Here is a 13,357-nt window from a genome sequence, read left to right as displayed (position 1 = left end):
TTATTTTTTATTCGTTAGCCGGAGCTACCACTCTCCGCCATTGCTGAAGGAGTCGGCTGGTTGGTTGGAAACAATTGACATTCAACGCGCATTCGATAGGGGGGGCTTGCAGCGGCACGCACCTGTGCACTGCCACCATATACGATGCGAAGTTATGGCGTTTTTCCGCGCCGATCGTATCTCACCGTATATACCGGCGAAACCAACTCCATTTCTGGATAACCATCCACGGCGCAGTTTCAAACTGTATAACCCGAGTCGTTGCATGCCGCGCTGCAAGGCAGGTCTGCGTATAATACGCTATTCAAAAGTACAATTAATTGTCGGGAAAATCGCCGGGGGAGGCATCGCGCGGCAAAAAACCACGATGGCTCTCGACCGCGGTTATTAGACACGCTCGGCCGACCGAATCCCGCCTCTCCTCGTCTCCGGACTTGCTTCTACATGTACGTACAGTACGTATATACCTACGCTTCAGCACGGGGTGGTTTATGTCTACGCCAACCACTGCGCAGCGCTGCGCTAGACGGCGATATGGCATTGCAGCTATCTTGTCCCTGTCGTCCTTCTTACGTTACGCTCTTGTTGCTCTCCCCTTTTCTCCTCCTCCTCCGCCTCTTGTTCTTCTTCTTCTCCTTCTTCTTCTCCTTGTTATGCGTTGTTAGGTTAACCGTGTGCGACGCGTGTCACCGACGCCCACGGACGAGACCCACCGTAGCCTGACCAGACCAAAGCAGATGTCGGTTGAGCTGGAGGGAGCAGAGGGCGCAACGAATCCAGGAAGTGCGTTGTTGTCCCAACCTCCTTCCGGAAAGATGCGAATTCGGTTTGGGGGTGGGTGACGAGGGGCAAGTTCGTTCTATCGGTCACGGAGTGTCGAGGATCGGTTGGTCTCGAATGGCTCCGAGATGCCTTCCTCGATTCGTGAGCGAGATGAACGGACGACGGTTCTTCTGCTCGCGATCGGTCGTAACGTGTGCAGCCTTGTCGCGCGTCTTTGACACCGACGCGACGTCGAATTCGAATTGGACATGAGGAGGCTGGCTCGGCCGCAGGCCTTGTCGTCTATGATAACGCGTGGGCTCGCCCACGAACGCCCTTCATTCATTCCCTCACTGGTTCATTCATAAATTCAACGTTCTCTCTTCAGGCCCAGACCGAACGAATACCTACGCGGAGTCACGCGTGGCCGATGTAGGTACGCGCCGCTTAGCTAGTCACCGTTTCACGACCCGACCATGCATGCATTCCGTATCCACACCGTGCACGAGAGCGAAGAGTCGGTGGGTACGTCTGTCACTTTCACGCAGGGAGACTGTACCTGCGACGGAGAACCGCGCCGACTTATGTCCACGGAATGAATAATCAATGGGAACACGGTGCACGGTGTGGTCCTAGGGCCTAGCCGCGATCGGGAGACAATGCGACTACGGCCTACACAAATATTTCAGGTGTTTCGAGATTGAGAATGTGAGGATTTGCATCGAACAACCGCGGATGGATTATAATTTGTATTAATTACGGGTGATTACGGTTGCCGAGCTCCACGGGAGGGAGAGAGGGAGGGTTGCGCATCTGGACGCGGCGGTGACGTAGCTGGCCTCCGTATCGGACACGCGGTATACACGCGGAGAAAGCCGTCGGGTTACACCCTCGCTCAACATAAATTGAATAAATCGTGACGATGAGTGTCAAGTTTGTCTGCCAAAGCATGACTGATCGGATCGAATTTCGACCGTGCGCAGAATACGGGACGCTGCAAAGGGTGTTGGTGCCTCGCTGACTAACCGCTGCATGTCAATTTATTACACGCACGGTGTACACCACGTATTTATATGCGTCGGATTTAGGTCTCCAAACAGCCCGAGACAACGACGCTGGGGTTGGCTTGCCTACACGGGAATCCGTGGCGTGCGAGCCGACGCGAAAGGGATTTGCGACAAACAACCGCGGATTATTCATGTTGCACGCGTACTGGTACGGCATATATTACCTACACCCGTATGCGTATTACATGATATAATAAACAAATAAAAAACAATGTACGTACGTACGTATACGTACACATGCGAAATGTCGCAAGCTTGCGCAAGCGTAGGATGATCGTTGTCTGTGCTTATGTAAGCGCATGAACCCGTTGTTAGTAATCAGGACACGAGGTCCAGATTTATTCGGATGAAAGAGGTAGGTAACGCACGACCGGCTCGTTCTACATCAGATGCGACGTATACATACTTACGTATACGTGTATCTCCGTTTAATCCTTAATTTAATATGGATATGTGAAATTCGTCACAGACTTTTTACATATTCGGGATTCACGAAAACAGCCCTAGGGTATAAATTTCTCGTAGTAACGTGGAAGAAACGAAAAGCGAGACGATGCGGACAAATCGTCGTCTTGTAACGGAAAATAATAATTCGATAATTAACAAAAAAATTGATACAGAAACCGCAAGAATTTTAGCTGCGGAAGCGAGGATTTTTACCGCAATAGCAAAGATTTTGCAAGCATAGCCAAGCGGGATTCCCAATGTTGCAAACCCGTTAATCAAACTTGCCAAATTCTAGCTGATGCAACAAATTTTCATACCGTCTCTGTATAAACATTTCGATTTGTTTGTTGGTCCAACGAATTATTTTTATCCTACACAGACCTCGATCAATAGGAAACACATCTAAGGATCATAAAAAATGTACTCTTTATTCGATAAACGATGGATCCTGCAAGGGGTATTGGACAAGCCAACCGTACGCAGCAAAAAATTCCAAAGTGGATGATGATCCGATTTTGTAATTAGCCGATGAAAATGCCGAGTCTCGGAGAAACGAAACTTTCAAATTCTGGCATAACTCACACGCCTGATATACCGATACCTACCGTTGTACCTGTAACGTATTTACTTCGAGTCATGATGTGAAAGTTCGCCGATAACAATGGCCCTGCCCAATGACCCAAAACTGCAAGGATCGTTATTACGTTCGATAATAAAATATCACGATGGTGATGCACCGCTTCTCTCTGCACGCCCGAGCTCTTCGCGACTCTTTATTTTTGCTTGTTTCAAGTTTTTTGCTTCTTACTTTTGCGGACCTTTCGGGTTTCGGGTTTCGGGTTACCTATAACGTACCGTGTTCTTCTACACGTATGTATACGTACAGGCACGCGTGTGGTAGGTACGCATAATGTATGCCTACTTTGGATTCGTGTTCCGCTGCTCGGCGCAGATGACGGTCTAGCGATAAGCGAAATTTACCTACTTCTTACCATCCGAAACTTCACCGCATTACAACCGTAGAAAATAGTTGCGGTTCGAGGAATGCTAGAAAATATTACCTTTATCACGTTTGATGCGTCTGCAAATGGCGCACATCCGACGTCCGCAGTGTTGCCTTTCCGGTTTCTGTTCCGTGTCCAAGGTAACCATGGTTGTCTTAATTTTTAATAAATAACTTGCAACAAGATATATATTACTGTAAAGTTTCGTTTCTCTTCTTCTATTTCTTTCACTTAATCGCCTCCGTCCATTTCTCGTTGTTGTTTTCTTTTTTGTAATTTGGATTCTCGTTTTATTTCTTATTAGAGGAGGTAACTGAGTCACTCTGGCACTGAAGTACGTTGTACGTTTGAAGATCACAGTTGTTGGTTTCGTTTTTTATTTTATTTTCTATTTTCGTTTTACTTTCTTCACGGTTGACTAGATGAGTTCTGAAGTTCTATTTTATATATAATAATCTGAGTATTTTCCAAATGTTTTTCACATCCGTTTCGTCGATGCTGCAGATGTTCGTATATGTATAAAATTGGTTATTCTACATCCGTTGGGCACGTGATCTGTGAAGCGATATGTTTTGTTTACACTATTATACTGTAATTCATAATTAACAACTAAGCCTCTGTTAATTGCTAATTATAAATTACAGTTGATCCGACGATCGTGGTTTAGTTATACTTTTTATTTCTGCGCACGCATATATATGTATATATATATGGTCTTATGATCTTTATTAACGTATGATCTTTAATTAACAGAACTCTACGAAGTTCTAATTAGTATAAACTGTTTTACGTCAGACGTTTATTTTATTATGCACACGTAAATACAACATTATTACATTTATACACGCACAATGAAATATTTCGTAACAAGTTTTTTTTTAAGCATCTTTCAAAATTATTTCGATATGATTTAACGCGATTCACGCATTTTATCGTTTATATTCATCGTTTTGTATCGGGATTTTAATTCAACATCGATATCATTGTTATTACGATTAAACGTATAAACTCGCATCGAAATTTCATCGAGGGACTAAAAGAAATCCCACGCAAGGTATAAATGTCATTGAACGGAGTAGTTCTTCCAAACTGTATGATGTACCGGGCTGGTAAATATCTACCAGACCGTAACTGCAGAAGACTTTCATTCGAATTCGCTTAGTGGATTCAAAACTCAGCACATACCGAATCGATAGCGATTACACGGAAGATAATAAAAACACCTGGAATTCTCTCAAGAACTTTACCCTTCACGCATTTTATTCGGCTGTTCTCCAGCGGCCAAAGCTGCACGTGTGGACCGATACACGATTGGGAATAGTGTAAAAAGTGAAACAAAAAGAAAGAAAAAATACAGAATGTACGCCACGTACGTTACAAGGCTCCGTCCGATGCGGCTAATAACTCTACGGCTAATTAAAGTTAATTCAATTTAATTAATCCCCGAAGGTTTAAGGCAATTAGCTCGCCCAGTGGTAAATTGTGACGAGGAACCAACCGCTGCGGTAATCGGTTTGAATTAATCCAATCGCTGCCATGTGTATCACACGTGCCGTTGTTGCAGCTCGGCACACCACACGAGTAAGGGCAGTCCGACACGCGTTATGTGCAAAATTTGAGGTTTTTTCGAACCGCGGCAAGGTCTGAATTTGCGCAGCAGCGTGGCGAGTAAGTAACAAGAGAAGGAAGACGACCGTTTACGTTTTGAGAAGGAGGAGAAGTTAAGCATAACGAATAGCTGCCGGTGTGAACGCAGCTTCACAAGAGCGTTTCACATGTATATAATTGATAAATAGTCGGGTGAGGTAATTTAGCGGGAAGATGCGCGGGTTGCATTATGGGTTAAGAAAGAAACGCGCGAGCCCTGCAGCCCCGTTACACGTGCAAGTGTGCGTCTAATTACGATACCGAAAATATACACCATACCGCGTTGATTAATTTAAAACGACGTTTCTGTAATTTATAAGAGAACCGGTTTAAATTAACGGCCCAGGGGTTAATTGTGTAATTTGTTAAGGTAATGACGTATCAAGTTACGAAATTGATATGGTAGCCGAGGCGTGTCTGAACGGCATTAGTACCCCCGTGACAGGGGGTGGAAGGCGAGTTATTCCGAGTCGGTCGTTCCTTCGCTCCGTTCGATACTCGACGTACCGTCAAATTTTCGTATCAATATTTCAGAACCAGCTGCAGGGATGCCGGATGCTGGAGTGCACGTGGTCGAAGCGGCCCAGCGATTCCGAACGATGGTATAAACTCGAAGCCGCAACAAATCTCGAGATGAAAGAATCTAATCGAGGTGCAGACGGTGAAACCGACGCGACGATATTGACAGCTCGCTATCCCGCAAGTTACACAACACCGCGGTGGATCAGCCGTCACACGTCAGACGTTTCTATTAAAATTCTTCCATTATTATATCGTCAACCTTGAGGTTGACAAATCGATGATAAGGACAATTGTTTGCAAAATCTCAAGAATTTATACGTATAATAACAACAGACGCATCGACAATGAACGGCGGGTCCCGCGGACGATAAGTTCGGCCAATACGACAACGAAAACCGCGAGTAAACAGCAAGAACAAAGACGTTAAAATTTGTAATGAATCTCTTTAACACAGCCGAGGATAAATGCTTGTGCATATTGAGGTAATACTATGCTCAAATATAGTTGTGCGCCTGTAAATATTTACCGGTTACACAGCTGGCAGGTGATACATGGACGGTAATTTGTGAGGCGTACGGAGAAGAGAATTGATAGTTATTTCCCTAAATATACAAGAGGATCGTCTCACGGTGGGTCAGAGTTCCAAAAAGTTCACCAACAACGGTAACGAGTTTCAAACGTCGTTTCAAGTAACTTGTAAGAAATTCTCAAACTTTCACGGTTCCCTTACATTTAAAACATACGCCAATCAGCCGGACGTTCAACGAGTTCCGAATGTCACGTTGCAGCGTAGTAACGCTGTCGAGGTTTGTTTGATCTCGGAGGAATTAATTCAACTGGCGGAATGAGAACGAGAGAAATATGAACGAGAAACAGAGGTTGGATCGTTAGCCTTATCTGCGTGCGGTCTTTTCTCTCCCCTTGCCGGATAAGTTCACGCCTGTACGCACAGATTATGACATCCTACGAGTGCACGAGACTCGACTGTCAGTTTGTTAATTCCGTATTCACAACCCGACAGAGGATTGAATTACTGAACATATTTTAATTGACATTAGGTGCCATTTGATTTGATATAATTATTAGATTATACCGGTCGGTAGATAAGCATCGATTCATTACGTCTCGAACCGCTGTCTCTTCACTTCACCTCTGATTCGAACACATGCGTTAACGTAATCAAATTCATGTTTCAATTATTTATCACTTTACATTCCGATTGAATAATACGAATATTCCCGATGGAAAAAAAAAATTATATAATATTTTTTCACATATTGCAGAGGAAATAAAATTATGCGTACGTGAGAAAGAGAGAGAGAGAAAAAAAAACAAATCGTGATAAATCATGTGAATTTTTCTACGTCAAGAAAAACCGAGTAAATAAGAAAAAAGCGATATATACATGTATTTTTATATTCACAACATTTTTAAAAGTCCTTTCAGGCAAGCTCTAATTAGGCAATAAAATAAACCGAAGGTTTAACCGCTGATACGTGTTTAATGTATTAACAATTCCTTTTGCACGTCTGTCGATACGAGACTGGATTAATTCATACAGCGATTGATCGCTCGGAGAATAGGCTATTTATAATTTAACGACACTGACTCATGGTCTATACAATTTACTTAGTCGAATTTTTAAGCTTTGCCAATTTTGTTTACAGGTTTGAACATGCACATTTCAGCAAACGAGGATTTAAGGATAAATTCGCGACACTTGATTTAAAGTTTAATTTTACTGTCGATTTTTCAGATTCACAAGTACGAGGTGTCAACACCGTTGAATCTCGCTGGCATTACAACGAATCAATAAAAAGCTGAATAAATCATGAGTTTGTCATAAAAATCATGGTATGAAACTTTGCTTACGTTGCACTATTCACACCCGGGCGTTACGTCGCGTCGGTAGACGTAGCGGAAGATAGAAAACAAAAATACACAACCGCGACCCGAAAGACTCGCAATTCCGGGGCCCAAACTCGGGCTTCGCTGTTATCGAGGTTTAAGAATCAAGGGATGAAATGAATGTAAGAGCCGACCGGAGGACACTGTACAAACGAGCAAGAGCAACGTTGCGAAAAAATCGCATAAAAATAAACGGCGAAAAGAAAAGGTCGATAATCGCGCGTGCGAATTACGCTCTGACCGTCGTATGAAGTACGGCGAAAAATTGAAAACGATCATCGGCTGGAGCGCGGGGTGACGTTTTTATCTCGCGAATAATACACCGCCGCTCGACAAATATGGAATAACGCGTCAAACAACGCATGACCACGCTTGCGTCCACCGTCTTGGTCCTCCTCGAGGAAATCGGTTAAAGTCTCTGCTCTGATCACCCGGTCCGTCGTCTCGTCCCACACTGAGGTTGTGTGCGCCGCTGAGCCTGTACGGGACCACGTGACGGCCCCTGCAGGAGGTAGAAATTCAACGCGGCGAGCCCGCGGTGTGTTGGTTGGGTCTCGGTACGACCTTCTTGGTGGGGACCCAACTCCCGCGAAGAACGGGCCCTCCGCCCGGACCGTGGGCCTCGGCTCTGCGCTTGCACCACGGGAGAGGGAGAGAGAGGGCACGATGGCGGGAGAGGGGGGGGGAGGAGGAGGGGGCGAGAGGGCACCGAGAGAGAACGCCCATAGGCGCGTGCCTGATCTCGCTTTTTAGTACTGCGACTTTCGGTCGGCCGATTCTGCGATTCTTACGGTTCTTTGGTCAGGACTCTTTCGCTCGTGTCCCTAGCGAAATTTCTGGTAGGGATAAGGCGAGAGACGGAGACCGAGAGAGAGAGAGGAAGGGGGGGGGGGGGGGGGGCAGGTTGGTCTGTTTACTTTTCGCGTCTAGTTTACATATGCAGTGTAAGCGTTAACGAACTCGCCTCCTTCTTTTTTCCCCTCACCCTTCTTTTTCCTTTTAAATCACAGAAACTTCTTCTTTTGCAGTTTAATTGGCGGAAGATTAGGTACACGTATATTATACGTATCGGATATATATGTATACGATATATAATGCCCGCGAACCCGTTCTTTCCGATCCGACGAAGACGAACGATTTACCAGTAATTAAATCTGAAACTAGTTTCGCGCTGGTGGAAGATTCTTACGAGCAAGATCATTTCGACGCAATCTTCTCTACGAGTGGAGAGATGTAGGTACGGCATTTGATGTAACTTATGACTGCGGGCCGTTTCGTAGAAACTCGGAAGTAATCTTGGAACGTAATACACGGCAGACGGTTGTTCAAATCTGACATAACAATTCCTCCGCGCCTCCTTGCAGCATCCTCATCTACGGTCGCGGCTCGCTTGACGGAGAAAGAGAGAGAGAGAGAGAGAGAGAGAGGGAGAGAGAGAGAGAGAGAGAGAATCAGCCGATAACGCAACGACGTGCGTCTCGTCGGTGGGGGGCAGGACGGCCTGGTGGTGGGGATCGGGGGAAGGAGTCGACGAGGACGAAGGCGAAGGCGAAGACGAAGACGAAGACGAAGAGACGAAGCAAAACGCGTGCTCGGAGTGCTAATTGGACGCGAGGAAGTTGGGTCGGATTTCCGCAGAGTCAGCCGCGGCCCTTGAGTCGTAGGCGGCGGCGTGGAGGAGAATTTAAAGGCCCCAGAAATCGCAGCTGATTGTCGCGATGCACCGTTGCAGCACGAGGCCTGAAAGATCCGTTCGTTTGTAATACCTGTCCATTGGTTAAAGCGCGTCGAGGGAACTCGGCGATCGCGTATAACACGAGTGTAATTGCTTTTCCAAGAACCAACGATTAGAGATCTAATCTGAATTATACGCGCCGGTACGAGGACCGCAGACTCTGACGTCATTGTGGTTCGAATCTCGCTGAAGTTTGTCTAGCCAAGCAATCTTGATTCTTTTCCGACTCGGACGAGTCTCCGTTTTATACACAATTTACAAGTACACCGCGATGATATTTTTCACTCCTGCGATCGGAGGTTTTGCAAATGGAGCTTTCGGGGCGTGGGAGGCGAGCGTCTGTTATGCGGTGAAATTTCGAAATTATCACACGTCGATGTTCCGAACAAACGATCGATCATTAAAACCGGAAATAACCGCCCACGCTAAGGGACTCTCGGCGTCTCTGGGCAAGGTAGCGATGTGTAGACGGTATGGACAGAGTACGCTGGATACGCACGCACACTCGGACAGCCTAGGGACAAGCGTATAATACGCGACAAGGTTCCAGCCCCGAGGCCCTCGGAAATGACGCTTCGCCCACGGATGTTTTGTAAAGTTTATAAAAACTTTTGAGGTGCAGGCTAGACGTGTGGTCAGGATCGGATTAGTTGCGGTTTAATCGCCCACGCGAGCACCGGTTGTCGAAATCGCCTCAAAATTTCGCCTACGTTAACCTGCGAAGCAGTTACCCGACCGAAGAGCAGCGGGCGATCTGGGCGAGTTGACATTTAGCTCTCGAAATAAGGTGAAGTGGTAAGAGAGAATGAAGTGGGGAAAAAGGACGGAGACAAAAAAAAAAATATGAAAAGAAACGAAAGATACAAGCAGGTTAATAAACAACCGATATACCGATTTTAATCATACGCGCCAACCACGCAGAAGAGAAAATTTAATTAAACGTCAATTTTTCTCACGTTATACATACCTATGCGTATATGTAATATGCCCCTCCTCCGTTTTTCCAGAGTGACACAATACCAACACATGCACAAATCGTATCTCGAATCAGCATAAGGTTGCAGCGTATATCCGTTGATTGCGAAATATTGTTATTTTTTTTTTCCTTTATTATTTATTTCCTTTTTTTCTCTTCCTTTTCCGCCAATGTCATTCGTTTGTGAAACTTTATAAAAACGAGAAGGCGAGATACCGTTTTTCATGACAGGTATACGATATATTATCGGGGAGAAGTGAGCGGGACCCCGACGATATACAACGTGCATTGACCGGATGGAGTCGTGCGAATAAATACACGTTTTTGTCGCCCGACGAGGAGGCGAAGATTACCGTGCTCGTCTTAATAACGCTCAGCGGCCGTCAGGACTTGTTCTATTAATTTTCTAACACACAATTAACCCGCGCCGAGATTAACACAGTTAAGTCGGAACAAATACCGGGGTTTTCTTACCGGCTGTCATTACCGTCCTACGGAGAATGTTAACGAATGTTTCGCACACGGTTTACAATGCCATTACGCTCGCCGCTGCACGCTGCAACTGATGCACATTTACTTGCAATAACGGGCGATGATGTTCGAGCCAAAGATTACGTGCGAGTTGCATGCACACACAGTAACAGCTAGTAGAACCTTTATCCGGAGCTCGCTTATCGAGTCCCGCAAAGCATCCAAACCGCTTTTTTCCTCCGAAGTGCCTGCGAAGCTCGCGATACGTCACGCTTTGCGACCCAGATTCGTTTTCCCGAAAGCCGCACCAGCGAGCGACGGTGAGACAAGAGGGCCTCGTAATTGGGTCAGATGCGTGTAGAAGAGTCCTCGTTTCAAGGTCGAACGTCAAGTCCGGCTCTTCTTTCTTCTCGTAATCACCTTTTCACACCAAGAAACGGCGCTTCCGATATCTTCGGGCGCATTCAACGTAAGCTGTAGGCTTTTCGTCGAGTCTTCGGAACGGGAACGTGGCTTACTACCAGCCGCGATAAGGATATCCGCGCAGTCAAAGCTTAAGGCACTTGAACTTATAAGTGGTCCACGTTTGGATTGAGAGCCGTGGCCGAAGCTCCTTTGCGTGAAAACATGCCATACCGACTACCCGACCTGCTTTTTTCCCCATCATCCCAACATTATTATTGCGCGAAGTTGCAACAAAACGTGTCAAGCGAGATTCTATCGGCGGATGTTCGACCGATCTTTTCTCCGCGATAAAGTCGCTTTTCCAGTGGTTATAGCAAGGACCTTAGAGATGAACGGTGGCTTCAGGACAGCAAGCGCATGCAGCTCGTGGCTGTTACAAGCGACGTTAAGAAATACCTACCATGCAGAGAATTTACGCGTAGGTATGGCCATTTGTTTGGCGCGTCTAATGGCCGAGGAGTTCAATACCGTTGGTTGGGCAATTTAACGAGAGGGACGGAGTGGGGGTAAAAGGCTGTCAATGCTACGAGGCGGAGTGCCGAGGGGATATACGGTAAGTCGAAATTCTATCAATCAGGTACGACGATGATATTTGCCGGTCTTACAACGATCGACGGCGAAGAATTATATCCTCGGTTTGAATAAAGCTGCACCGTCGCATGTTAGCCAAACATTAACCCTCTCCTGCAGGTTTTCCTCAAGCACCCGCTGACGGATTGCGACCAGCATATTCCGCTTCGAAACTGTACAAAACAAATGGAAAAGAATCTAGACGCGTAATTACACTTGCCTTGGAGGGAGAAGACTCGAGGAAAAAAAGAAAAAAGTGAATAAACAAATGCTCGAGTGTAACCCGATCGATCGTTGAGTCCATTAATTATGGTGTAGCTAATTTGACAGACGAGTATAATTGTTGCCCGAAGAAACGAGGACGGCTTCTTACAGGGTTCCGCAACATTTGCGAAACATGATATTGAAAGCTGACTTTTGAATCATGTTCACGTCCGTCTCGCGGCGATTTCCATACGTGTTAGAATTTTGAAGAAAATCGCGGCGGTCTTGGAGAGTTCTTTGAGGGATGCTCGTGTATATTAGGAGGAAAAGTGCGCGTCTGAAAAACAAGCCCGAAGCGCTGCATAATCGCCCTTTGTCCCGAGATGCCTGTATTTCATCTAGGCAGTTACTCGGTCATTTGGTTGTTGGCATAGGCTAAGCGCCAGCTTCGGTACCGCCGACCACGCGACGTAAGATCGGCTCGACTCGACGTCGTTTGGTCAACCGAAACTTTTGCCAGAACAAATAAACCTCGAGATGGTTGGTCCCTCGTTTCACCCGTTAAGCGTAATTGTCACACGAAGCGTGATTTTACCGCTCACCAAAATGAATAATGTGAATAATATACGATTCCGAGGATGATGCGCGCACGAGTTGTTATGGCCAAATTCTCTTTGCCCGCGCAAACTGATCGCCGGACGGTAGACGGACGAGCGAACGATCTTTACGATCTCTTTACTTCAAGAGACTTCTTGCGAGGCGAAATGGAGCGGACGAGTAGATCAGAACTGACTGATTGACGGACCGACGCGAATTCCAACCTCGCTAATTGTGCGAGCTGCCACAGCCGTGCTTCTGTAAATTGTAACCTCCATGGGCAGAGGATCATATGTATACGTGCATGAACGATACTTCACGGACGATCGGACATAGGTATTTTATCAGCTCCTATCCTCGAAGCTGGAGGGAAAATGGAGCTAGTATAGGTACCGCGATGTCTTGTAGCATGTATGCGCGCGACGTCGTTCGCTTCGGACCGCACAATTTCCGCAACTGGATTGTGCGTCCCCGCAAGTGGCGGATTTTACTTTTTCCCTCCTCCCTCATTTCTTCCCCGTTTACTTTTTTCTCGTATATTCTATTTATTTCCCCTTCGATTCAGTGTTTATTTTGATTTGCAAAAAGGCGAAAACACCCCGTGATTGTGGGTGCCGCCTGCAAAGCGCTCGAGCCGGTCAGCGAGGCGAGCTGCGATCCTCAGCACTGGTAGACCTTATTAACATTTCTCTGGGATCCAAGGCGAGATTAAATTGACAGCGAGGATTTGCGAGTTGTTTGTTACCCGCAGCACTGCAGGCCGCAAAGCCGCACGAGCAAACCACCAACTTACAAAGCTACAAAGCTTCCCTCTTTGCCGCCGCTCCTATCGCTGCTTGTCGCCTTCTTACACACTCTTCGCGCTGTGGAACGTTTTAAGTCAACCTCGATCCGGAACAGCAAGGACTCGATGTGTCTTCGCTAAAGAGGCGAACCACAAAATGCAAATTCAATGATCTCACAGAATTTTGAGCAAACTCAA

The 13,357-nt window shown here is 46.2% G+C and overlaps 1 protein-coding gene across 3 annotated transcripts in view; it reads right to left on the bottom strand.

Annotated features, from left to right (window-relative positions):
* Positions 1-13,357, bottom strand: part of LOC124221654 (myocardin-related transcription factor A) — a 168,849-nt gene that overhangs the window by 23,897 nt on the left and 131,595 nt on the right. Inside the window, exons 1-2 of one of the 3 annotated variants that reach the window (XM_046631861.2) lie at positions 7,322-7,807; positions 3,338-3,835 (exon numbers count right to left, since the gene is read on the bottom strand). The exons of the other annotated variants lie outside the window; for them this stretch is intronic. Of the exons in view, the coding sequence (XP_046487817.1) occupies positions 3,338-3,428 (91 nt within the window). The 5' untranslated portion in view covers positions 3,429-3,835; positions 7,322-7,807. Of the gene's footprint in view, positions 1-3,337; positions 3,836-7,321; positions 7,808-13,357 lie in introns of those variants that run through there. 3 annotated transcript variants of the gene reach the window in all.

This window comes from Neodiprion pinetum, chromosome 6 (genome assembly GCF_021155775.2).
Source record: "Neodiprion pinetum isolate iyNeoPine1 chromosome 6, iyNeoPine1.2, whole genome shotgun sequence".
Lineage (NCBI taxonomy): Eukaryota > Metazoa > Arthropoda > Insecta > Hymenoptera > Diprionidae > Neodiprion > Neodiprion pinetum.
Note: the sequence above shows the minus strand (reverse complement) of the source record. Positions and strands in the feature narration are given on the sequence as shown.